The sequence below is a fragment of the Juglans regia genome, chromosome 7 (assembly GCF_001411555.2).
Source record: "Juglans regia cultivar Chandler chromosome 7, Walnut 2.0, whole genome shotgun sequence".
In the NCBI taxonomy this organism is placed as follows: Eukaryota; Viridiplantae; Streptophyta; class Magnoliopsida; order Fagales; family Juglandaceae; genus Juglans; species Juglans regia.
In genome coordinates, this window is record NC_049907.1 from 41352808 (window position 1) to 41379700 (window position 26893).

Below are 26893 nucleotides of genomic sequence, written 5' to 3' on the forward strand. Positions count from 1 at the left end.
ATCACGAGTACTTGGAAAAGGTCCTGAGCAATGTAAAACACAAAGTCTACTGCACCACGAACACAATTCCAATGAGCAAGAGTGGAGCAATCATCTAGAGAGAGAGAGAGAGAGTACATGGGCTTGTGCAAATGAGTAATCAGGTACATAAATATTGACATTCGTTGTGCTACCCCATCGGATGGATTTTGACCTTCAACGTTGAAGCGGTCTTATTATTCTTGTAAACTACATATTCCCTACGGTTTACTTTTCACATCAATAAAACTCTGTAACATCCACCCCATCAGAAGTCTTGATTCCGAGCATATACTTTGCCTATATTCATCGAGAAGAAATAAATCTTCAGGGTTTACCAAACTGGGAGCTCTCTGCATCCATGCGTTCAAGCACTCGTCGTGCTTCCTCTTCTGTACCAGGAACAACATTCCGAATCTTCAAGCCACTTTTCATGGCCTCGGGATGGACAGAGAATGTGAAGTAAAATTTGTTGGACACCAGTTCAAATTGCAAAACATGTAGCAGAATAAGGTTTGGTTTTGATATTATCTCAAAAACTGTCCTATAAAATTCTTGGATTCTTGTTTGGTTTACCTTAAGCCTAATCTATTTAGTTCTCTTTTAACTGGGTGGGAGGGATGGTGCCCACTCTGAAGCGTAGAAAAGGTTTTGTTTTGTTTTGTTTTCATGTTATGTGCAGTAGTCTGCTCAAATAAAAGAAAAGAAAATCACAGTGGTTTACATTATTTTGCAGTGAGGTTTTATATTTTATCTCAGGTGCTCACCTCAGTGGACCTGAGCTCAGGTCTTGTAACATGAGCAACAACTTCCACATTTATCAGAGGTACATCTGGGTTCTCAAGTTCAGTGTAGAGCACACAGGACTTGAATCGAAGGAAATCTCCAACATCCACCTGCAGCAGCAAAATAGATGTTAGTCATTGACTTGCTCTGATTCATACTGCTGGATGCAAGTCGTGAAACCAATAAATATATTTTTCTGCTATTGCAGGGTGATTATCATTGGAGAAACTTTAGTTAAATGGTTTTATTGCCAATGTTACTATCTCCTTCGTTGGACTTCCATAGGTTAATGTGACTTTCACAAGAGATGTTAAGAGTTCATATTTCTTCAAACGGAAATGATCTGGAACAATTAGTTAGTGGAGTTCACTTAAGTTCCAACATTTGCAGAAGTAGCTGCCTATAATTTATCAATCAGTAACGATTTATTTCAATATATAAACATCCATTCCCAATATTATAATCAATGTCAGTAAGAGAGAATTCACAAATGGTCCAATAATAATTTCAAAGGTGAAAATGAATAGTCAAGGGTGGAGGGGAAGGAAAAAAAGAATTAGTTTGTGCATTTGAACAGAAAGAAATTGGGTGGTTGGAAAATATGCTACATGGACACATCTACACCAAACTACACATGCAGATGGCTGTATATTGTTATAGCCTTATAGGTATGACATTTATCCGACATAGCACACTGCCTAACATGTACCCTTCAGGTGTATTTGACTGTCATAATCTTTTCCAGAGTACCTAAAACAGGGAAGTACTTCATAATTTCAGTGTCCCCCGGTGTCCAAGATATAGGGATAAGATGATTTGACACATGGACAACACATCTGAGTCCATATTATTATTTGGGACTTTCAAAATGACTAGTTCGTAATGATATTCAATAAGTCAGCAAACAGAACAAAATGACAAAGACATCTGCTATTGGATAATTTGCATACACAAAAGAAAAACAAGCACTCAATAAAACAGAGCACAAACCACTGGTAGCGCCAAACGCAATATGTAAGAAGCATTTACTATGATTTCCTCTTTTTTCTTTTTTAGCTTGTGAAAGCACTTTCCCTAATTTGTTTTTCAGTGAAAGCACTTTCCCTACATGGTTACCAAATAGGCATAACAGCTCTAAAGCACATCAAAATTTAGTTACCAATCTATACAGCCTTTCAGACGTTTGATTAATGTATTATTCCTCTAGCCACCCCAAGAGAGTATTATTTGAGATGCACACCTAGAGGGATCCCTGAACAGTAAATTCTAAAATCCAGTAAAATAAGTACTATGCACGGTTGCTACTGAAATTGGTATCTTAGCATTTAATAGATGGTGGGGTGGCTACTTACAGGTTTAAAGAAATCAACATGATCAACTTCTAGGAAATGTGGTGCTACACCTGCGAAGGCATAAGTTGTTGAGAAGGCAAGTTCAAACGCTCTGCGCATCAAAAATCCTCCAAAAATCCGGCCATGAATGTTCCTTTGTTGTGGCTGGCAAATAAAAGAGTTCTGAAGGCAGGTATCCCTTATAAGGATGCTATCTCTGTCTGCCAAAGCTGGCAAGTCACAGAAGATTCGTCCTTCGGCCAACAATGCATCAAGCCTATCTGCATCTCCATTCTCAAAATTCTTTTTACGGTTGGCTCTCTTCTCTTTCCTAAGTTTGTTCCTTTCTTCTGCTTCCGTCCAAAGTAGCTTTTCTTGTTCAGTTTCAGGTGAGAGTTGGTTAATTGGTGCTGATTTTCCGGTCTTCGAGTCCCGAGCCACAAAAGTGAAGTTTGCCATAAGAGCAATTGAGTCTGATGCATTTTTGGTCTCTGAAAACCAAATTTACATGACAAAGCAAACTGAGCAGCAATAGATACCAGCTGGGAAATTGTTGTAAAAACATAAATATGTCAAGGGAACATGTGAAATAACTCTTTTATGATTTATGCTCCTACAAGACAGATATTTAAAGCCACATGCTGATAATGATAGACTAGGTCTGATCCCTGCAGGCATCAGATAGATTATAAAAGATCACAAAGTACCAAGAAAAAGAGAAAGAAATGGCAATTGGGAGAAAAACTCTTCCTAAAATGCAGGTGAGTTTTACCCAGCTTTCCATCTAATGTTTGCTCTCAAATGGTTGCTAGGGTGTTCTTTTCCAGAATCCAAGGAAGAGGCAATTAAAAAAAACAACAGAAAGAAAGTTCAGCAAAAAATTGCTGAGCCTATTTGCAGCCTGGATGGGTATTCTCTTGGAAGCGTACAGTGACAAATCTAATAGAGTATAAATTCTTCAGAAGCAAGGTGTAGGGAACTGCCAATCGCAGAACTGCGGACCAGAGTTTAAACATAAATTAGATGGGCATTGATTATTCAAATTTGAAATTTCTGCAGTCAATTTTACTTTTTTTATTTTTCCTTAAGATTCAGATATTAATTACCTTCAGGATTTTTTAGAGTCCAGCGAGTTCAACCTTAACTGCCTAATAATCTCAGACTAGAATCTAAACCATTCCACCACTGGGTTAATCTGTCTGTGTCCAATTGATGAAGCCTTTATAAGAATCTCAAGCTAATTCTTTTCTGTACAATTATGGTACAGAGTGGCAGGATATGCAGATCACTTCAAAAAATCAAAGATATACCATAAGAAACTGTAAGCCTATCCCACTACCAAGGTGATAAAAAAAATCAAACAATCGGTATCTTATAATTTATCTTTCCGCTATACCTCTAGTGGACTGAGACACTTCCAATTGTATCTCCAATGATGACCGCCCAACCCAAGTAACAGCACCACTTATGTTTAAATCAGAGTCAACCTGGATGGGTTTCTTCAGAACCATCTTGTCGACAGAAGCAGTGACTAGTATCAGAGGTCTTGTCATGCCATTGTCATTGCAGCAATGCTGGTCAAACAAGCAAACCATAGGTGCTAGAATAAGATTCAATTACATCAGCAACTATGAAACCGTTAGAACTATACAACAGGGCAGGAATGCCATGTTAAATACACTAACTGATGAAACATACAAGTGAGTGGGTCCAGAAAATTTATTACTGAGTGATGAGCAGATTTAGAAAAAACGATAAATTCCATTGAAAGAGTGCAAAAGGCGCAACCCAGATACACAAGATTTATACAAGAGAAACACCCATCTAAAAGTAGAAAAAAATACAAAAAAATCATGAAAGTTAAGCCTATTAAAGTCTATGGTAGCTTCCCAAAGGAAGAGAGTAATGAAAACAAAGGTTTGGAATTTTTGGTCCTCAAAACAGTTTTTTTTTTATTGGCACCGGGTGTCTGAGAACAAAGTCCTGATTAATCCCAAGGGTGCATAAGCCCTCAGCAAGGAGTTTCCTACAAGTGCATCTCGGATAATTTAGGGGGAAGTTCCCTAGTTCGATAACCCCTAGAAATTGTTTGCACCAAAAAGGATTCAAACCTTAGACCTGGAGGTAGCATACCACCAAGATTAGTTTACCACTTGCTCCTCAAAATTATTGTCATTACTTTCCCTCCAAACACACCATATGAGGCAAATAGAGATCATCTTCCACACCGCTGCAATTTTTGGTCTGCAAGTTAACCTCCAAGCACCACAGAGGTCCACAATTCTTATGGGTACTACCCAAGTCAAACCTATCCAACTGAATAAGTCATTCCACAAAACACTACCAATCTCAAACTAGAGTAAAAGATGATCAACAGACTCTCCAATCCTATTGTACACGCAACACTAATCAATCACAACAACATTTCTTTTCCTTATATTACCTATTGTGATAATCTTCCCTAGAGAGTCTATCCAAGGAAAAAACACAGCTTTCTAAAGGACCTTTGTCTGTCATATGCTCTTTCAAGGAAAGGGATTATCATGAGGAATAATGACCTTATAGAAAGACCAAATATGCATGTATACATATTTACAACTTAAAACTGAACTACAATTCTTTAAAGCGGAAATCCAACCATGAAAGACAGATCCAGCTCCTAGCAATACGTGCAAGTTTAGCAGCACCAATTTTTCTATACCAATGAATATCCAAAATACAATTAATAGGAATTGTGAGTGACTGCTAATTATTCTGGTTTAGCAGTGTGTTTTCTCTCCGTACACTTCTAACTGTTTCGTAAACCCACGTCACCAATGGTGGTTGTGGGCTCTTGACAGTGGGATATCTGGTACTTTTGAAAGGAAATGCCTTCATTTAGTTGTTTAGCTATCGAGTTGAAGGTGTTTTAGGTGAGAAGAGATGGGTGTAATGTGTTCACTAAAGAGAAAGGGTGGAAAGGTGTGAAAAATTTGAGATTGGGGTTAGACACTACCCGATGGGTGGTAAGAATGTTGGAGGAATGTTTGAAGACTGGGAGCAAAGGGTATTACTCTGCTCATTGGGAAGGTGACAGAGGCTTCATTGCCCAGCGTTGTTCAAACTCTCGTGGCTCCTACATGGCTTTGGTGGAGTACGGTGGGGGAGGTTGCCAAAATTTCATTTTCATTCCTGGGGATAGGGCTAGAATGGGGTGGAGGAAGCTCGCGGCGGTGTTGAAGGATATGGGCAGAGAAGGTGGTTAGGGGAGAAATTCACCATCAATGACAGTGGCAGTAACCTTGTCGTCGCGGTGGTACAGGGAGGTCTTGTAGATACCTCGAGCCGCATAACAACCTGCTATGGCAGACCTGCAAAAGGCAGGAGGTGCACCCTTTTTGGTAGCTGTTTAAAGCTGAAGGGGAGATGGCAAGGGGGTTGATGGGCAGAAAGAGGTAAGGCTTCTGAAGGAGTTGCGTGCTATGCAGAGCTCGCTGGATGAGTTACCTCATAAAGTGTTAAGTCTAATACGGTGTGTTGAGGGTAATGGTGAGGTGGGCTTGGGCTTGGGTTGTGATTTGGTATCAGGCCAAATGAAGAAAATGTTGGTTTTAGATGAAATGAAGAAAAGGCTGGAGACGTTGGGCGTGGGTAATGGGCCTAAAGGGAAGGGCCAGGTTAGCCTTGGAAATGGGCTTTAGCCCAAGGAGAGGCTTCAACAGACTGGGAAGTATGACCCATTCTAGAGGAAGAAGCACCAGCACGTTGGTGGCCCATTGGCGAGTGGGCCAGCGCTAGAGCCGCCGACGAAGCCTCAGACGACCTCGCCGAAGGTCGCAGAAGCACCAATGGAGGTTCTGTCGCAGGAGGCAATACCATCGGAGCTTGGAGGTGCATTATTTCTTTTTTTTTTGATAAGTAAAACAAGAATTTATTAATATACCAACTGTCGAATACAGAGAAAATGCCCTAATTATGTAGGCATATTAGAAACTAGGAAAACATGAAGGTCCATGCCATTAAAGTCTATTGCAATGGCCCAAGTACAAAGAGTCCTAAAGAAAAACATTTTAAGCTCCTCTAAAGTTCTCTCTTTGTCCTCAAATGTCCTCTCATTGCGCTCTTGCCATAGACACCACATAATACAAATGGGGATCATCTTCCAAACTGCTTTGATTTGTCTCACCCCATGAATCGAAGCCCAGCAAGCCAATACCTCCAAAACTGTTTGCGGCATAACCCACATTAACTCCATCTTTTTAAACACCTCGTCCCAAAGAGTCCTGGCTATCTCACAGTGTAAAAGTAAATGATTTACCGACTCACCCCCACTTTTACACATACAACACCAGTCTGCAATAATAATCCTCCTCTTTCTTAGATTATCCGTGGTGAGAATCTTACCCAACGATGCTGTCCACACAAAGAAAGAGGCTTTGGGAGGAGCCTTATGACGCCAAAGCTTTTTCCAGGGAAACTGTATCTCTGAAACTTGTGTGAGAACCTTATAAAAAGAGCGAACAGAAAACACCCCATTCCTTGCAGGACACCACCACAACCCATCTTCCTGCTGGATGTTTGGACGAATAGAATAAAGGAGGCTATAAAAATCAACAAAACTCTCCATCTCCCAATCCTGTGCCGCTCGGTTGAAATTGATATTCCAATGGATGTTTCCACCTGAAACTTCCATAACCTCCGCCACTGTGGCATCTTTAGTACTTGCAATTAAGAAAAGAGACGGAAACAGATCTTGAAGAACACTGTTATTACACCACGCATCCTTCCAAAATCTGATCTTAGAACCTGTCCCTAATTGCAATCTAGTGTGACGATGGAAGACTATCCATCCTCTTCTAATATGTTTCCATAGCCCCATACCAGGAGCTCCTCCAACTTCTCTAGTACACCACCCCTTCCCTAAAACACCATATTTGCTCTCGATCACAGTCTTCCATAAGGCTTCTGGTTCCTTAGTATATCGCCACAACCATTTGCCAAGTAATGCCCGGTTAAACAACCTCAAATTTCTGACACCCAAACCTCCATTGGAGATAGGACGACATACCATCTCCCATTTAACTAGGTGGAATTTAAACTCCTCACCTAAGCCCCCCCACAGAAACTCTCTCTATAATTTCTCAAGTCGACCCGCCACACTCGCCGGTAAAGGGAATAATGATAGGTAGTAGGTGGGTAGATTTGAAAGTGTACTTTTGATTAAAATGATCCTGCCCCCTTTAGACAAATACATTCTCTTCCACCCTGATAGTCTCCTCTCTACTTTTTCAATCACTATATCCCAAATTGTGCGTGTCCTCGACGCTATACCAAGCGGCAATCCCAGATAAGTCATAGGAAGAGACGCTATCTTACACCCCAGTATATCAGCCAGCACCCCTATATCCTGAATTTCCCCAATTGGTACCAACTCTGATTTATCATAATTCACTTTTAAACCAGACACTGCTTCAAAACACAGCAGCAGTGCCTTCACAGTCCTCAACTGGCCTTGATCAGCCTCGCACATAATGAGCGTATCATCTGCAAACAGCAAATGAGAGATAATTGTACTACTTCTACTGGACGATCCAATCTGGAAACCACTGATGGAACCATTAGACACTGTGGCTGAAATCATCCTACTTAGTGCCTCCATAATTATGACAAAAAGTAAAGGGGATAACGGATCCCCTTGTCTCAAACCACGAGAGCTTGGGAAGAAACCCTCTGGACTGCAATTAATCAACACCGAGAAACGTACCGTAGATATACACCATCTTATCCAAGACCTCCACCTCTCTCCAAACCCACACCTACCCAGTAAATAGAGAAGAAAATCTCAATTCACATGATCATATGCCTTTTCCATATCTAATTTGCACATAATCCCTGGTTTGCCAGCCTTCACTCTACTGTCAAAACATTCATTGGCTATTAAAACCGCATCAAGGATCTGTCTACCTTTGACAAAAGCATTCTGTGGTTGAGTAACAATCTTCCCCAATACTCCACTTAATCTATTGGCAAGAACTTTAGCAATGATCTTATAAATACCATTTACTAAGCTTATAGGCCGAAAGTCTGTGATCTCAATGGCCCCAACCTTTTTCGGGATCAATGCAAGAAAAGTAGTGTTGAGACTTTTCTCAAATTTACCTATTGTGAAGAATTCTTGAAAAACCTTCAAAAGATCCTCCTTAATCACGTCCCAACACTCTTGGAAAAAACCCATAGAGAACCCATCCGGTCCGGGAGCCTTATCTTTTGCCATCTTCCTTATCACTTCAGAAACCTCTTCCTCTTCAAAAGCCCTCTCTAAACTGGTAACGTCCCCAGGATCAATAGTATCAAAAGCCAATCCATCTAAAGTAGGCCTCCAATCCACCTGCTCAGTAAGAAGCTTTTCAAAGAAAACGACCACATGCTCTTGAATGACTACCTCTTCTCTACTCTCGACACCCTCGATTCTCAGAACTTCGATGTTGTTATTTCTTCTATGTGAGTTTGCCATTCGATGGAAGAACTTCGTACTCCGGTCTCCTTCCTTCAACCAAAGAGCTCTTGATTTTTGACGCCATGAGATTTCTTCCTGTAGGATTATCCTCTCAAGATCTGCCTCCAATACAGTTTTCTGAGCTTGTTCCTCCTCATTAAGTGGCCTCCCTTCTTGCAGTCTTTCTAGCTCCTGAATTTCCAACCACTTTGTATTTTTGTTCTCCTCCACATTACCAAAAGATAGTTTATTCCACTCCTTTAAGTCCTTTTTTAAGGCTTTCAGTTTGTTAGCCAAAATGAAACTGGCTGTACCTTCAAAATGATACGAAGTCCACCATTGTTTAACCCTTTCCACAAAGCCTTCTGAACTCAACCACATGTTTTCGAACTTAAAATACCTTCTACCATTCTGAATACCTCCACAATCCAGCATAATAGGCCAATGGTCCGAGGTTATACGTGCCAAACGCTTTTGCCATACATCTGGGAAATGACATTCAAACTCAGGTGAAATTAAAAAGCGATCCAAGCGGGACCACGTCTGATTATTTGACCATGTGGCTGGACCACCTGCTAGCGGAAGATCTAACAAATTCAAATCAAAAATACATTCTGAGAACTCCAGACTTGCTGGCCTCAATCTCCTACTACTAAGACATTCACTCTGGAACCTAACCACATTGAAATCCCCCCCAATACACCAAGGAAGCTCCCACCAACTCTGTACCCCTGCAAGCTCATCCCACAAAACACTTCTTTCAACGTCTAAGTTAGGCCAAATCATCTGACACACACTTAACGGAACACGCAACCATATATCTCCCTATGTACTCCTCCACTTTCACCACTACCCTTTTATCCCACATTACCACAACTCCTCCCGAAGCCCCTAAAGAAGCCAAATATACCCAGTCTACATAAATATTGCTCCATAAACTCCGAATAATCCTCCTATTAATCATCTTCAACTTCGTTTCCTGTAAACATACTATGTCCGCCTTCCACTCACGGAGTAAACGTCTAACCCGAAGACGCTTCTCAACCTCGTTTAGACCTCGGACATTCCAAGATACTATCTTGGGCTTCATTGGGAAACATTCAGCCCCTTCCCCTTTGCCTTATTCCTGCTGGAACTAGCTTCCGAGTTCATTGACCACATTAATCTTTTTAATTCCTGACTTTTCTTTGTGTTCCCCCTCTTTTTTTGGTGATGTCCAGCTTCCATAGCAGTTAACAAGGCTATGAACTGCTCCTCATACCCATCGCACTCAATTCCCACAACATGTTGAATTTCCTTTGCTTTATGAATGACCCAATCTGATGCTTGATCTGGAAAATAGTAACTTAATGGGATAGGATTTCCCATTTTATTATTCTGAAAATTCTGAAACTCAGTCCCCACTGAAAACTCCTCCAAATTACAAGCCTCTGGGATGAACAATTCGTCTTCCACTGAGTGCATAAAATCATCTGAGTCATCCTCAACCTCAGCCAACTCGAAACCCTCCTCTGGTATCCCATAATCTGTCGCTTGGGCCAAAGAAACCCCAGAAACAGTCTGCGTCAATCTCTGTTTCTCCATAGAAGAAAAATCATTTTCGGCTAACAGAGCCTGTTGCGCACAGACCTCCGGCGAAATCTCACCGGCGGCCCCCACTGCGTCCATCGGCGTCGTCTGTGACCCCGCGGCCTGACCCCTCGCCGTCGGAAGGCTTTCCGGCACAAATCCGAGATTCAGCAGCTCGGTTGAAGACGGGCTAGGGTTCGCGATCACCCTTGGTTCGGGTTCAGACCCGTTATTACGGGTCCTGGGCTTCGACCCGCAACTCTGGGTCATGGGCTGAGACCCACAGTTGGGCTCTGATCCACCAGATGTCCTGGGCTGAGGCCCACAGCTATGGGCCCTGGGCTTAGACCCGCCACTATGGGCCCTGGGCTGAGCCCCACTAATCTGGGCCCTTGGTTGAGACGGCCCAGCCCCATCAGCCTGCTTGTGCCGACGCCATACCCATCTTTTTGCCTTAGTATTTTTCTGCTGCTCGAATCCTTTGCTCGGCCAGCTGCTCTTTACAAAGCCCTTACCCTTAGTTTTATCAGCCACCTCATTATCCTTAAAAGAGCCAACAAAATCAACAATAACGGCCACATCTCTCTGCAGGGCACGCAACTGTCCCTGCATTTCCAGTATTTTGCGCTGCACCTCCCATAAATCCTGACATGCCACAGAGTCCCTACCTAGAGCATGGCTCAACATACCACCACGCCAAGTACCCTTGCCTCTGTCAGAGATCTTTACACCAGCCATCTTCTCCTTCTCAGCTATCGGGAATGATGAAGAAAGAGCCTCCTTATACGACCGCGCATGAAGCTTCATTCCCCCTCTACCATCACTCAGATGACCTCCTCCCTGCATTCCACCGAATTTAAACTCTTTTTTCCTTTGCTCTAACAGTGTCTCCATCATTTTCCTCCAACCCCATCCATTCCCCCCTTCTGGAATACATAAAATATTCCTTCTCCCCCCCTGATTATACTCTGAGATTTCAACATATCTCCCTCTCCTATTGGAACAGCGTTGAGCAATAATGCTACTAAAACCATCACGAGTTGCAGAATATACCTCCTTTTTCCCCCTACTTAGGCTCTTCTCTAGCACCTTCGCAAGCCATTGAATCGAAGAATACCCCAGCATCACTGAGTTCTCTTTTTTCCAGCTACGCTCAGTAACTCTCAAACCACCCCCTCCACATTTTGATAAGATAAAACACTTTGATTCAATAACTACTTCTATAAACTGACCCATCATAACCAATACCACCTCAGAATAACTCAGTAAAAACAGCCATGGTGATACAAAGATGATACAGAAAGCAAACTAAGAAGAAAAAGTGTGCCTGTGTACGGAGAGAAAAATTCTAGAGAGAGAACATTAGAACATTGGGGTGCATTATTTCTATCGTCTCTTTCACCCATGACTTCTCGGTAACTGCACAGAACATTTTGACGGAGGTCGCCGACGCACAGACAACTGAGCTGAGGTCAGAGGAGATGTATGCGAGAAGAGGCAAGGTTGTCGTCCCCGATATCTCGGTTGTCTCGGCCAGTTCTCACGAGGCTGTTTCGGCATTGATCCTCGAGCCAACCATCCAAGGCATAGAAAGTCCCGACAGTTTCTGAGGAAGCTTCGGGAGGGTTAGAGGCGGTGCCCTATGCACCGGCAATCGAGGAAGGGGAAATCGTGGAAATTTCCGTGGGAAAAAAAAGTCTCGTTGGCTTCTATGGGAATGAAGATAAATCTAATGGAGGTGTATGCAGATATTCATATGGAACCTGAGAAAGAGGAGGTAGATTCTGACCTACAGATGGAGTTAGTTGCAACAGATAGTGATGAGGAGGAGATGGGTAGTCCGTCACCCTTACAGATACTTCCCCCTCAGATTTCACCTAAAGTATCAGATTGAGTGTTAAAAAAAGTAGAGGAGATTCAAGGTTGGGTGGGACTATCTTGTGATGTGTATGAAGAACAATTCACGGCTCTCCTAGTAGCCATTGAAGCTGGTCATTCCACGGCCATGAAGTTAGCTGTTAGAAAGGAGAGAGAGTTGAAATGACTGCAATGCTCTATTAACTATGACAATAAGGAGGGAACTTTGGGGAGAGACAGAGTAAAAGGGAGGGACTTTACTTTTGTTAATGAAGCCTAAAATATTGTCTTGGAATGTAAGAGGGATCAATGACGTGAATAAACGTCCTCGCATTAGATCCCTTCTCCGCAGTTGGAAAATTGACATTATTTGCTTACAAGAGACTAAGTTGAGTGGTATTGATAGAAACATAATCCGTAGTTTATGGGGTTGCTCCTTTGTGGGGTGGTGTTATTTAGTTTCGTCGGGGCTTCGGAAGGTGTGTTGGTGATGTGGGATAAGAGAGTGGTGGTAGAGGATTGTATCGGGACTTTTTCAATGGCTATAACTTTTAGGAATATTGAGGATGGGTGGAGGTGGGCATTTGCGGCGTGTATGGGCCCAATGTGGATAGTGATAGAAACTCTTTGTGGGAGGAATTGGTGGGTCTATATTCTTTATGGGATTTACCTTGGGTTTCTTGTGGTGACTTCAACATTGTTCAGTTCCCTAGTGAGGGGGCGGGGGCATCTACGTCGACAAGAACAATGGAATACTTCTCAAAGCTGATTTTTTATTTGAATCTTGTGGATCTTCCTTTTGAGTTGCAAGCATTGGAGGAAGTAGATGTTAATGAGGATTCTTTGTTAAGGAAGAATGTGGTGGTGACCGAAATTGAGAAAGTTTTGTTGATGGAAGAAATATCTTGGAGGCAAAAATCAAAAGCGCTTTGGTTGAAGGAGGGGGATAAATGCACTAAGTTCTTTCACAAGGTGGCCAATTCTCATAGGCCCAACAACGCTATTGAAGTCCTCCATTCAGGTTCAAATGTGTTACATTCTCCCGAAGACATCCAAGATCATATAGTGTAGTATTACGAGGATCTCCTAGCTGAAAAAGTAGAATGACGTCCCAAACTTGACGGTTTAATTTTTGACCAGCTGGATTCGAATGTAGCAAGTTGGTTGGAGAGCCCGTTTGTTGAAGAGGAGGTGCATCTAGTGGTGAGAGGTATGTGCAAAGATAAAGTCCCGGGCCCGGATGGTTTTTCTATGATTTTCTTTCAAGAGTGTTGGGATATAGTGAAGGAGGAAGTGATGCAGATTTTCCAAGCTTTTCATACTAATCTTAAGTTTGAGAAGTCATTAAACGCTACCTTCATTGCTCTTATCTCAAAGATGGTTGGTGCCCATGAATTAAAAGACTTCCGGCCTATTAGTTTGGTAGGTGAGATCTACAAAATCATATCAAAAGTGTGAGCTAATCGTATGAGTTTGGTGATGGACAAACTCATTTCCAAACCTCAAAATGCTTTCGTTCGGGGTCGGCAAATTTTGGATTCAGTTTTAATAGCAAATGAGTATTTGGACAGCCGGTTAAGAGAAGGCATTTCGGGGGTCCTTTGCAAGCTAGACATGGAAAATGCTTATGACCATGTGTGTTGGGACTCCCTCTTGTATATGCTTAGAAGATGTGCTTTCGAACATAGGTGGTGCGAATGGGTTAAACATTGTGTTTCGACTGCTCGGTTTTCGGTTTTAGTCAACGGAAAATCTTGTGGTTTTTTTCAGACTTCGAGGGATTTGCAACAAGGGGATCCGCTATCACCTTTCCTTTTTGTTATAGTAATGGAGGCATTGAGTCGCATGGTGGAAGCTGCGGTAAGGAGGGGGATTTCGTGCTGGTTTTTCAGTGGGCAACAATAGTAATGGTGTCAGTTCTATTTCTCACTTACTATTCACGGATGATACGCTAATCTTTTGTGATGCTGTTAATGACCAGATTCAAGCTCTAAGGGTGGTTTTGTTGTGCTTTGAAGTTGTTTCGAGACTCAAGGTGAACCTGGGGAAGTCGGAGTTGGTATCAGTGGGGGATGCAAGTAATATTGCTTCTCTAGCAGAGTTGTTGGGCTGTAAAATAGCCTCTCTTCCTATGAAATATCTTAGACTTCCCTTGAGGGCATCATTCAAAACAAAGAGTATTTAGGATGGAGTGGTAGAGAAGATTGAAAAAATATTATCGGGGTGAAAGCGGCTATATCTATCAAGGGGGGAGAATAACACTTATCAAAAGCACCCTCTCCAACCTTCTCACTTACTATCTTTCTCTCTTTCCATTATCGGTGGATGTGGCAAATTGGATCGAAAAGTTGTTTAGATTTTTCTTGTGGGGTGACATGGGGGGAAGAAATTAAATTTCACCTTGTGAGTTGGTAAAGGGTGAGTTGTCCGATTGCGAATGGTGGATTAGGGGTATGAAATTTGAGTGTTTTTAACAATGCACTTTTAGGAAAGTGGTTGTGGAGGTATCAAATGGAAGGAAACTCGTTGTGGAGAGAGGTTATTGATCACAAGTATGGTAGTGAGTGGGGGGATGGTGTTCTAAGGAGGGTAGAGGGTCTTATGGAGTAAGCCTATGAAAATTTATTAGAAATGGGTGGAACACTTTTGAAAAACATATTAAGTTTAGGTGGGTGATGGAGTAAGAACTCACTTTTGGTTCAATGTTTGGAGTGGGGAGAGCCCTCTTTCCACTGTTTTTCCAGTTGAATTTAACTTGGCTGGCAATCAGCAAGCTGCAGTTTCAGAATTGCTGAGTTGTGCAAATGGGACGGTAACTTGGAATGTCACTCTTACTAGAAATGCTCAGGATTGGGAACTTGAAGAGCTGGCAGATTTTTATAGTTACTTGTATTCAGCAAAATTAGGAGGCGATGGGGGTGACCATATGTTGTGGATTCCCATGGGGAGAAAAAAATTTTATGCTAAATCTTTTTACAAGGTCTTGACAGTTCAACAATCCACATTTTTTCCGTGGAAGAGCATTTGGAAGGTTTTAGTGCCGTCTAAAATTGCGTTTTTTACTTGGACAGCTGCACTTGGGAAGATTTTGAAGGTTGATAATCTAAGGAAGCGCGGTATGGTGGTCACGGAGTGGTGCTACATGTGTAAAAGGAATGTGGAATTGATAGATCATTTGCTCTTACATTGTAAGGTGACTGGAGAGTTATGGGCTGATATTCTTAGTAGAGCCAGGCTGAGTTGAGTAATGCCTAAAAGTGTGGTGGAACTACGAGCATGCTGGAATAGGAGGCATAATAGCGCTCAACCGGCAGTAGTGTGGTGAATGATACTGTTATGCTATGTGCGGTAGTTATGAACAGTACGTTTAAAAAAAAAAAACTAGGATTTAACATGGTTCGACAGTATGCCTACATCCACAGGAGCAAGGGTTGAATTTTCACTAACTGTCAAAAGTAGGGTTACATCATATGTATTTCGCTCCGTTCCGCTCGGTACGCTACGCTCCCCTCACTCCACTCTGCTTCACTCGCGGTATCAGCCTGCTTTCTCTGTATACGTGTTCCACTCGATATGAGCCACATACTACAACAATTACCTTTGTGCTTAGTGTGGTGTTTATGGTTGGAAATGAATGATATGTGCTTTAACAACAAGGAGCGTGCAGTGGGGGAAATCTGGAATTTATTTGTTTTCTCTCTTTTACAGTGGTTTTCTGCTATTGTATTGAAGGGTGAGAATGTTTATGAGTTTCTTTTCCTTTCCAGCTTACTAGACTGTAACTAGGTGTCTCACTTTGTATACTTTCTATGTACTTAGGCATTGCCTAGTCTCAATATTCTTACTTATATAAAAAAAACAATTAATAGGAAACACTATATTAATGAACTTAAAATGACAATAATGAAGAAAATTGCAACGATTGCATCTTCCAATTCAAATCACAATGCTGGGCCACAAGTCTGAGACTCTGATTAAAGACCAGAAATTTTTGGGAACTACAGCTGGCCAAACTCAGCTTCACTACAAATGACTACCATGAACATGTTGGCCACTGACGAAGGTATACCAACACTTTAGGTGAGTTTTCAAGCGAAACTCCAAAAGGGTCAGAATGACGACGTCCTGTAAAAAGCGAAATACACCAACCCCGCAATGACACAGATCACAACGAGTGCACCTTCCAATTCAAAACCCACAAACACCACATTGTAGGCCATAAATTAAACGACTGGCAACATTGGGTATATCCAGCTAGGCAAACTTGGCTTCATTAGAAATGAATGCCAATTCAAGCATAACACACCACATCTAATCGACATCATTTAGAACCCGTTTCACAAACCCCACTCGCAGCATTTCCCCACGCATCAAACCCAACAAATATTCAACTAGACACGGTATAAATTACATCACAACAACTCATATTGCAGAATTCGGAGGATTTTTCAGAAGTACCTTGAATGCGATGGTTCCAGCCAGAGCATCAAGATCCTCGAGCAACTTCCCCATCCGGATCCCATTCCAGGGGTTCCTATACTGCTCTCTGAGTATATAATCGGACGAGAACTTGTAAACAATAGTGGTCCGGCTTTTTACCGGAGTTTTCATAACCAATTCACCTCGAGAAGGCTCATCGGTTGGGGTATCCACGACCTTCTCGAATATGCTCGACCTCGCTTCCCATAGAGCATTTGTAACAGGTGAATGGTACATTCCGGGCCACAGACTGATCGGTTTTCGAATCGAAGAGCCCGCATCAATAGGCTGCGAAGCCTCTAATGGTGAAATTATGGTGGAAAAAACCGGTATTGCATTTGATGAAGAGAGTCCGGGTTCTGTAGAGTCCAACGACTTGGAATATGGTTCGGATTTTTTGGTAGAAAATGGCCTGGCTCGAGTGAAACTATATGAATTTGGAGAATAAATTTTGCTTCTGAAAACAGGTCGTGCTTGTTCTGATGATCTGGACAAGAAAGCATCATTAGCTTCCCAATTAAATTGGTAATTAGGACGTGGGTCCGGACTTGTATAAGAAAAGTACCTGGTTTGGGAGAGTGTAGGTGAAATCGGACCAGGAAGAGTGGTTTCGGAGGTCGGACTTGGTCCTTGTGCTGAGGCGGGAATGTGGGCGTTGATGAAAAATGCATTTTGGAATCCTGGTGGTGCTTGTATTGGTGATGAAACGAATGCTTGGAGTGGCAGTGGCGAGGACTTGAAGAGGTGGTGGGAAAGTGGTTTTCTCATTGATCGCATTGTTTTGTTTCAGACTGCGAAAAGAAGATGAATCAAAGGAATGGTCCAGTTCAGGGGCAGCCTTTTTGGTTAGCTTTTAACGTTTATGGATCCTCCGCAGGATATGTCGAATATGGCCAGATCATTGAAGAAGGATTCTGATCTGGGTGAATCCTCAGATTCTTTACTTCCAAGGTTATTATTGTATTAAAAAAATAAGATTAAGGATTTATTTATTTTCACAATTCCTCTAAACTCATCTCATCTAATTATTACAATTTTTTTAAAATTTTATACAAAATAAAATAAAAAATTAAACTTTTTTAAATACAAAATAAAATAATATTAAAAATATATTCTAACAATATTTTATTTAACTTTTAAGTTTAATCTCAACTCAACTCATCTCATTTCATCTGTAAAAACCAATGAATTTAAATTATTTAATTAGAATGTGGACGTAATATTTATAGTATAGTTGTACTAACGATTTGTATGCATGCTTATTATTATTATTATTTTGAATCATCAATAAGTATTTCTCATTCATTCATAATCATTAGGTGCAAAATTGCATCTGTTTACAATCTGTCACCAATATGCTGTTACTCTAAATTATTACATAACATTTCTATGATAATTATACTAGCAATCTCGATAGGTCCCTCTTCAATCCAGCAACATTTGCCTTCCATTCTCATAACCCTCTTAGCAAGTTCATGAGCTACACCATTATCTTCTCTATAAATGAACTCCACATACCAATCTCTATGAACCAATCTGCTTCTCATGTCATCAAAAAACTGCCCCATCGATGCATGCTTATTATTTTAGAACTCAGTTTTATGTGTTTTAACTAAATAATTTAAGTTTTATCATTTTAAAAATATCTAAATATTAGTTTATTAATATAAATAACTTTATTAAATTTTATAAAATTTGTGCAGTCGAATTAGACTAGAAGGACCAACCAAGGCCCAAGAAGGAGTATGACTATGGACTCACTGAAACCCAATAAGAAGGCCTAAGAAACAAATGTGGCCCAAACAATAATAGAAAGCCCAACCGGGGGTGGGGGGGGGGGACACGACGTCGTTGTCGCTCTATCGCTTTTTTCACTATATAATCGCTCCGGTAGGGCGTACTGTAGCACAGAGAAAGAAGCCTCGCTATTGCTCAGTTAATCAAACGGGTACGTCCCGGTGATCCTTTGTATCGTTCGATGTTCTTTTGCTTCTTACAATGTGCGTTCAAACTTGAACTCTTCTTTTTCTCTTTTTGGTTCACGGTTAATTATGAATTAGAGTATTGGTTTCAGGACTGCCGTTAGGTTTGAAAGTTTTAATGAGCTGTTTGTTGATGGGCATTTGAATTAGCTTAAACCCATCTAGCAAAATTGTCTTGTGAGTGTGCTTTCTATTGTGGGGGATGCTATAATGGGGTTTTTTTTTTGGGAAAAAAAAGGTACTTGTATGCTTTGGTGATGCATTAATCTGCTTTGCAGCTGTTTCATGTGCCATTATTTTCTTATTTTCTCCAAGCTTCTTCCGAATTTTGGGTTTTTCGTGCTTTGTTGACTTGCGATGATGCTTGGATGCAACTTAAACTTATTGTGTCTAATCAATTGGGTGATTTTTGAGGACCCTTTGTTTATCTTGTGACCTTAGGGGTTCTATATCTTTCCTTGTTCCAAAGTGTGGGGATTTATTGACAACAGGCGAGTGGGTAATGTCATGTTGAAAGAGAGTATAGTTAGTAGCATGTGGCATGCCGAGTAGAGGAGAAGGCTGTCCTGTGTTTTTCATGCCTCTCTGAGAGATGTTGTTTACTTTGACTTCTAAAAGTAAAATAGGGCCACATTCTTTATGTATTATTGTTTGGTGATTTATCCGTTTCGTTAGTACCATACTTTTGTCGACCTATTATGATGTCATGTTGCCTATATCTACTGGAGTTCCCTCGTATGCTTATTAACAACTATAAATAAATTCTAGTTATGATATTGTTCAGATGACCATGTTCTTTACTATTGGCATTCTTTCTTCAGGTAGAAAAGTTCTAGATAAGCAAAATGAGCGGAGGTGGAGAGAAGGGTTCAGCAACTACTAAAACTCCTGGAGATTTTCTCAAATCAATCCGTGGTCGTCCTGTCGTCGTTAAACTGAATTCAGGAGTTGATTATCGAGGTCATTCTATATTTCTCCTTTCCTTTCTTTTAATTCTCCTAAATTTACTATCATTATCATTGGTTTCAATAAGAAATGTGATGCATCCCATGCATGAGAAATTTGCCTTGGGGTATTATGACACGATTTTCTATGGGAGGGGAAAATGCGCATGCAAAGAAAAGAAAAAGGGAACTACTTGGCAAATATAGGTGGCATGCCATGGATGGGACATTTGCCTCTCCCTTTTTCTCCTTTAAATTTGGGAAAGGGGTGAAACACCTAATACCAGTAATGGGTAGAATCAGACCACCTATTGAAGGCAGAGGAATACGACCTGGCCATAAATGCCAATGGTGAATTTTGGGTTGACTGATGGTCGGTGCACCCTGAATTGTTTAATTTTGGTATGGACCATTGAAACAGACATTAATAGATCATCTTCATGTGCAGGCATTCTTGCATGTCTTGATGGGTATATGAATATAGCAATGGAGCAGACAGAAGAATATGTCAATGGGCAGTTGAAAAATAAGTATGGCGATGCTTTCATTCGTGGAAACAATGGTACTTGAAGGATTGACGCGTTAATTTATTTTTATTATACAACATATTTTTACCCCATGCAATTATTATCTGACCAGTATGTTGATGGTTGGGTTTTGGGTTTTCTTTTCGTTGATGCAGTTCTCTACATTAGTACATCAAAGAGGACACTAGCAGATGGGGCTTAAGTACCGAATTTTTATCAAGCCATGTGGAGCCTCTGCAGTCATTTTTTTTTTTTCCTTTAAATGTTTGTATTTGTAATGTAAGATGATGTGGATTTTGGAAATTCGAATTAGAGAAGGCTGCTCGAACTCGGACATGAAACGTTGTTACTATCATATGTAATGGAATAGGCTACCAAATGTCTTCATCTCTCTCTCTCTCTCAACACCTTATTCAACACCTTATTTATATTATGATTTTTGGTTATCATTGTCCCAAGCATGCAAGGAATGTCAATGATGCCGATGTCAATTCTGTTGCCTTCTACTTGGCAATGAACTGTAGATTTTAGTCAACCGGGAGAAGCACATTGGTTTGGTGACAGGTCTTCAGCTTGTTGCACATTGACATTCCTTGCATGCTTGAGGCAATGATATTTTTGGAGGATTTTCTTAATATCTACAATGCAAAGGAAGGAGAATAGATCTCAAGTAGTCAAAAGAGTATTCCTTTTGGGGTGAATTGGATTCGCTTGTAGACCTAATCTTCCTCTTACAATCATTTCGACATAATATATATTTTCTGTTTAGAGGAAAATTAAACAAGAATAAAGGAGCTATGTGATAAGAAATGAGTTCTTTAACCATGGTGAACGTCGGTCATATTCTATTCAGCTTATAATGTACAGCTTGCCAAATCAGACATTACATAAAATTTAACATCATCAAACAGGTACAAAACCGAATCGGACATTTGCGATGCCATCACAAGAATTCATGTCCGTTCATCAATGGTTCAGATTCTCATAAATTGCTACAAAAGGCAGGAGCCTGGGCTCACGTTAATTATTTTCCTCCAATAAAACCGAGGTACTTTATTAACACCCTTACATTCCTACCAATATACCTGTGCGCTGACTTGAGAATGGCCCTAGCGAATTCTTTGCTGCTATCACTTTCCTGACCAACAGTTTCCACCTACCCTCGTCTTTCTTGGTCTGCTGCTGCATCTTTTCCTTGAAATGCCTAGTAGCAGAGAGAACAAAGTATATGTTATTAGCAACACCGATCCAACATCAATAAACTTAAATACGATATATGGTAATTTCTGGGATTTTCACCTTATCAATTTCTTTCCAAATAAGATATCTACTTTTCCCCCCCAAACAATGAAGGAAATGGAGGCCGAAATGGCAGTTTCACACTTACCTACAAAGAGGGACCTTGCAAGAATCAGGCTCACTGCATATCCGAGAATGCAATTCAAGCAGCTGCCACATGCGTTTGCAGTGAACGCAGCCACCAGGAACCCGGGTCTTACAACTAGAGAAATGACGGACTAAAGTCTCAAGCCCTTTGCAAGCTGGGAAACCACAAACAACCTGGCTTCCTTTAAGTACTTTGTCACGAGGTCCTATTGTTCTACACCCATCCCTGCATATGTGAACGAGGGCTTCCATTGCCTCCTGCAATTGCAGGTACACCTTTTTCTCTTCAATTTTCTTCCACCACTCTTCTTTTCTCTGAAATAAACAATTGAAACTAAGATCTTAATTTTCAAATAAATTGAAAAATGATATAAGAGGAACAATCTGATAACTATATCACCTGCTTGACATTCTTATCAATTCTAGGAAGTCTGTGCATCAAATGCTTGTTGATTAGTGCCTTATATGACACTCATATTAACTCATGTCATTCTTTGTCATATTAAAATGAGTATAGAACATGAGAAAATCTTAATTGTAGTAAAAATCTATACCAGTTATTAGACTGACTAGCCAAAGAAAAAATTTAAATGAAGCAAAAGTAAAGTCGATGATTGTCCAGAACATAAAAACGTAATTGTCAACAAGCAGAAAGGTAGAGGGTCTCCAAGGATAGAGAAAAGTCGCAAATAACCTTTTATACTAAAGCATGATGAAACACAGCTCTGGAATAAGATTTATCAATAACTGTTTTCAGGAAAAATAAATAAAGAAAGTGACAGCAACAGAACTTACCAAATTCAATTAAAAAAGTAGAACTAAAAAGCATCAAGATGTATTTATAATGGGAGTGCATTCGAATGTTTTTATTTAGGACTTACCTAACACAAAACCCTAATAAAAGAGGAAAATCTGCTAAATTATATATCCTCAAAAACTACGTCCAAAAGCATAATTAGAAGGTAGATTTAGTTTAGGACTAAATAAATGAATGAATGATTTCTCACACAATGACCAAGTAGATATTCCGCTGCGGGAACATGTTCAGCAGATTCTGACAACTAATAAACAAAAAAAGAGAATCATTTTTTTCTTCCATCATGATAAGCTATATAGATGATAAACCAAGAAGTTATTATACTGCAACCCATTAAATGGTTGTTGAGCAGGCATCTACCACATAACCAATACAAAAATTTTCTATGTTGCCTTGTTTCCAAATTGAATAGATAATTAATTGAGATAAAATTAAGGAAAACAAGGAGAGCACATAAAATTCCATCAATTTTCCATGCTTTCTTAATGACAGGAATATGATGCAACTTTTATTTTCTTTTAATAAGTACAAAAAAAATGAATTGGTTTGAAGAAGGAACAGGAACTGACTTACAGCATCCGCCTCAACAACACACTCCAGAAGCTCTTGTTCAAGTGCAGGATTAACACGTTTCATTACTCTCCAACCTTCAGTTAAAGGTATAGTTTTGAAGTTTCTGATAATTATACGGACACAAATGAAAGTGAGCCGTGGTGCATCACAGTTTCTTGCTAATTGAAGTACATCTATTACGTTTTCTTTGGTCAGCCAGCCCCGCTCCAGAATATATATGCAAACTCTTTTCAGCGATGGAACTGAGTAGCAGTGAGACAAAACCATCAAGTGGAGAACATATCGCTTCATTTCTTCCTCTTCGTAGCTGCATTAGAACATTTAAGAAGAAATATAATTAGGAACTTTAGCCATAATAGCTAACAGAGAGAATGAAGATGCAAACTGATAGAAAGAGACGCCTCCAACATACCAGGATGAGTAAAGAAAACGAATGAAGGTGTAGGCAGCTTGATAAGGCACCCCGGGAATCTTGATGTATCTCATACCATTCTTAACTTTTGCTTGCTGCAGAATATTCCCCAGCACTGGAGATGCAACACTCTGCACAACGAAAAATACAGCTGATAAGCCTTTGGCCCCATCCCTGATGGAATTAATTTCAATGGTCCCATAGCTTCTTTTATACTGCCCCATTGCCCTTTTTAGAATTTGAACGGGCAGCAATTTCTTCAATATAATATTTTCAAGTGAAAACTTCACATTCACACTACTGAGGTTTTGGCCGACAGTCAAATATAAGTAGGAAAAGGGAGGCATGGTTAACTCACCAGAACACTGGAATGAGCCAAAATATATGATTTGTCTGCAGTGATAACGTATACATCTGAACCATATCCTTCCTTGAAAAGCTTTTCCCATGTATCTCTTGTTTCTTTCGGGACAAAGCTACAATCTGAAAGCCTACTGGCATTTTTTACGGTACACAAGGATTTACCAGGGAAAGGTGGTGGTTTAGGAAGATTACATTTAGATATTACAGAAGAGGAGGGAACTTCCTGCACGGTAAAAATATCGGCAGGATTATCATCCTCTAGGTTTATATTAAAAGATCCACAGAACGATTCACCAGTTGAGGACAGCGATGGAGAGTCAATATCCACTGAAGCCATTTACCACTTAAGATTTATGTAGTACTATCAACTTCCAATAAAAGATCTGCGGTAAAGATAAAAAGAGTAATATTAAATAAGTGCTGCTAATTAAACTACAGTCCTAAACGATATTAAAAGAGCCTCAACCAAATAATGAAAACGAGCCCCATGGTATTTATATGATGATATTGTGAATATGTTCGAAGCAACTCTAGATATTCAATACAGTTCGCCTAAATGGTATCGCACCATAATGTGAAACTTTTTCACATTATGGTGCGATACCATTTATGATGCGATACCATTTAGGTGTTCTTAATGGGAACAATGCCCATGACTTCTTGTCCTTAATCCATCATTCCTAGAATATATTTATGTGTTCTTTTGTATACTCCATGTATACACAGGCCATGCCTATTTCATTAGTATCAATAAAATTTACCTTTTACTAAGTAATCCCAAACAGCAAAAGCATCAACTAAGTCCTTTATGACTAGCGAAACGATCACAAAGTCGCTTTGCTCCGAGGTTACAGACCGCTATTATTCCCCAAAATAAACCCCAACACCAAGAAACCTTAAACCCGTCAGTCAGGACAGTTCCCAAGCTACCCAAACCAAGCCGGATACATCACTGAAAACTAAAACAAATGGGTTGAATGCATGAATCTATCGTAAATCTTCCACGTGCCATTCACACGGGCGTCAGTTACAAACAATATCCATAGTCAACGCGTTCAAGGAACTATTCATGAAAGGATCCACCGAAAAAAGACTTAGAAGGATCAAAGCAATTTTTTTGGCTAAGTAAAGCAATTGTTATTTTCATCAACGATTAAACTCGTAAATGATCCGTAATGATTAATAATAGATGAAGAACATCTCGGTCTCTTATACAAGTTATTTCCTTTTGCTTTCATAAGGTTTCTCGGCAATCAGAGAGAGAGAGAGAGAGAGAGAGAGACCTTTAGAAAAGGCCGCAAATCTTTTCAGAAAAAGATCAAGATTTGCGCTATTTTCCGCGAAGTTTGAGTATATGGAGCTAAGGAACCTTTAAAAAAAAAACAATCAAAGAATTAGAATCACAAATAAATCATTTCTATTTTTTTTTTCCAGATGAATCCCACAAAGTATTTCCATTTCTAAACGAAAAAAATAACAATTTTAGGGAAAAGTTGCAAAAGAAAAAGAAAAATCAAAGAGAGAAAATTTGAGTCCAGATTATTTACTTGTTCTTCATCTTGAGTATACTATATCCTTTGCAACAATAATTAAAAATTTAGGAAACAGTGAGAGACAGAGAGAGGGAGATAATCAGAGCTGGAAAACATCGATTAAAACTGCTTCGAAATGAATATATTTAAAATAAAAAACAACAAAAAACAAATCGAACAAATAGTATTTATTTTGACGGAGGAGAATGGGAGGTACCTTTTCTTAACGATATGGAAGAAACGTAGAAACAGCAAGTGAAAAGCGGAAGCTTTTGGATTTTTAAAAAGAAAAATATCTCTTGGTAAGTGCATGAAAAAAGGTTAGGTTGTGAGTATCTGAACTACTTCTTTCAGAGCAAGCAGACCATTTCTAGAGAGAGAAGAGGGTACAGACGAGAGGCAGAGGAGGAGCAGGAGAAGGGAGGGAGAAGTACGAGCGCTTCGAACAGGAGGGAAAACGAGGTACGTTGTTTGTTTTTTATAGTGGGTTGGCAAAGAAAAATAATTAAAAAAACAAAAAAAAAACCCCATCCATCCATCCCTTGGCCCCAATTCCAAAGTCTTGCACGCTGCTTTCTTTAAAAAATATTTTGACGGCAACTTTATTTCATTTTCATTCCCCCATTTAATAATAAATAAATATATCTATCATTTTAACATCACTTAATATACTATTAAATAATAAATTTGTAAATAAAATATAATAAATAATCTATAATTATTTAAAAATACATCATAAAATAATAAAAAGATAATAATAAACAGATGATAAGTGATATTACTTTTTAATAATAAACACTAGTTGATATATTATATTTTTTTAAAAGAGAAATATTTTAATTACAATAATTTTTTTATAAAAATAAATTCATAAATTGACATGATTTAATATAATACGTTAAATTAATAATTTTATTTTTATAATAAAATAGATCTAACTTAAATATAATTTTAATATATCATTTTATTTTTATAGACAATCACTTCTCTTTTTTAAATATAAAATTAACATGGAAATATTGGTTTGACTTCTCTTTTTTAAATATAAAATTAACAAGGAAATATTGGTTTGGCTGTTATAATATTATAATTTATTCATAACCACTCAATAAAATTAACATGGAAATATTGGTTGCATGTAATGATTTTCTTTCTTTTTGTATTAAAAGGCTAGATTGCGTCAAGTGTGATGTAAACTCGGCTATAGATTTTTTTTTTAATATAGAATAATAATTTCAATTTTTCTAAAAAAAAATCATGACCCATCATACTCGTTTGGAAGAAAAAAGCACAGATTTTGTTTTTTTGTGGAATGAGAATTCCTTAAAAGCCAAAGGGTCAGCAAATTGGGATTTGACATGAATTGCTTTTGAAGTTTTGATTTAGTGCATAATGCCATAAACTGAGGTTTTGCTTTGAAGCTTGACCCATGATTAATTTCCTCTGTTTGTTTAATCTGATCGAAAATCGGCAAGAAAATTCCAGGACGGAAAACACGATGTGACCCAATCTTCATAACAAGATATAAAGTGGAGATATGACCTTGATTACACTGAAATTAACTCATCAATGGTAACAACACCACTCAAAGTGAAAACAAAACAACTTGGGTGGGTGGAGACCAGATGGACCTTCACCCAAATTGTACCACACGAGATTAAAGTTAAATAGAGATAAGCAATTTGATTTTATTGAATGGTAGCTTGGAAATTTATATTCACAAGCCGGTGGGTTAACACATACATTCTACGTTATTGATATGTCATAATTTGATTAGTAATTTTAGTCGAAAAACTTGATAAGGATCATAAATCTAAAAATAGAAGGCCAATGAAGTTTAGG

The 26893-nt window shown here is 39.5% G+C and overlaps 3 protein-coding genes across 9 annotated transcripts; 1 reads left to right on the forward strand and 2 right to left on the reverse strand.

The window, feature by feature from the left end:
• Window positions 1–57: 57 nt before the first annotated feature.
• On the reverse strand, window positions 58–17426 carry LOC109006469 (acyl-coenzyme A thioesterase 9, mitochondrial-like). Of its 5 annotated transcripts, XM_018985759.2 has the most exons (6): window positions 17081–17426; window positions 16495–17002; window positions 3532–3709; window positions 2157–2626; window positions 786–914; window positions 59–410 (listed from the first exon to the last, which is right to left on the reverse strand). In XM_018985759.2, the coding sequence occupies exons 1-6, from the start codon at window positions 17290–17292 to the stop codon at window positions 240–242; spliced, it is 1668 nt and encodes a 555-aa protein (XP_018841304.2). In that variant the 5' UTR covers window positions 17293–17426; the 3' UTR covers window positions 59–239. The 5 variants fall into 5 exon arrangements, 3 of the variants coding, with proteins under 3 accessions (XP_018841300.2, XP_018841304.2, XP_018841302.2); XM_018985755.2 differs by having other exon boundaries at window positions 58–410; window positions 16495–17426; XM_018985757.2 differs by having other exon boundaries at window positions 244–498; window positions 16495–17426.
• Window positions 17427–18408: 982 nt separating this feature from the next.
• Window positions 18409–20357, forward strand: LOC109006472 (sm-like protein LSM36B). Of its 2 annotated transcripts, none has more exons than XM_018985764.2 (4): window positions 18409–18463; window positions 19319–19457; window positions 19890–20003; window positions 20124–20357. In XM_018985764.2, exons 2-4 carry the CDS (start codon window positions 19343–19345, stop codon window positions 20168–20170), a joined length of 276 nt encoding a protein of 91 aa, XP_018841309.1. In that variant the 5' UTR covers window positions 18409–18463; window positions 19319–19342; the 3' UTR covers window positions 20171–20357. The 2 variants fall into 2 exon arrangements, with proteins under 2 accessions (XP_018841309.1, XP_018841310.1); XM_018985765.2 differs by having other exon boundaries at window positions 18422–18515.
• A 411-nt stretch (window positions 20358–20768) lies between these two features.
• LOC109006471 (BTB/POZ and TAZ domain-containing protein 3-like) lies at window positions 20769–25500 on the reverse strand. Of its 2 annotated transcripts, XM_018985763.2 has the most exons (7): window positions 25269–25495; window positions 24803–24888; window positions 23515–23902; window positions 23157–23287; window positions 22745–23051; window positions 21356–21669; window positions 20769–21172 (listed from the first exon to the last, which is right to left on the reverse strand). In XM_018985763.2, exons 3-7 carry the CDS (start codon window positions 23854–23856, stop codon window positions 21034–21036), a joined length of 1233 nt encoding a protein of 410 aa, XP_018841308.2. In that variant the 5' UTR covers window positions 23857–23902; window positions 24803–24888; window positions 25269–25495; the 3' UTR covers window positions 20769–21033. The 2 variants fall into 2 exon arrangements, with proteins under 2 accessions (XP_018841308.2, XP_035548589.1); XM_035692696.1 differs by lacking the exon at window positions 24803–24888 and having other exon boundaries at window positions 20845–21172; window positions 25269–25500.
• Between the last annotated feature and the right edge of the window lie 1393 nt (window positions 25501–26893).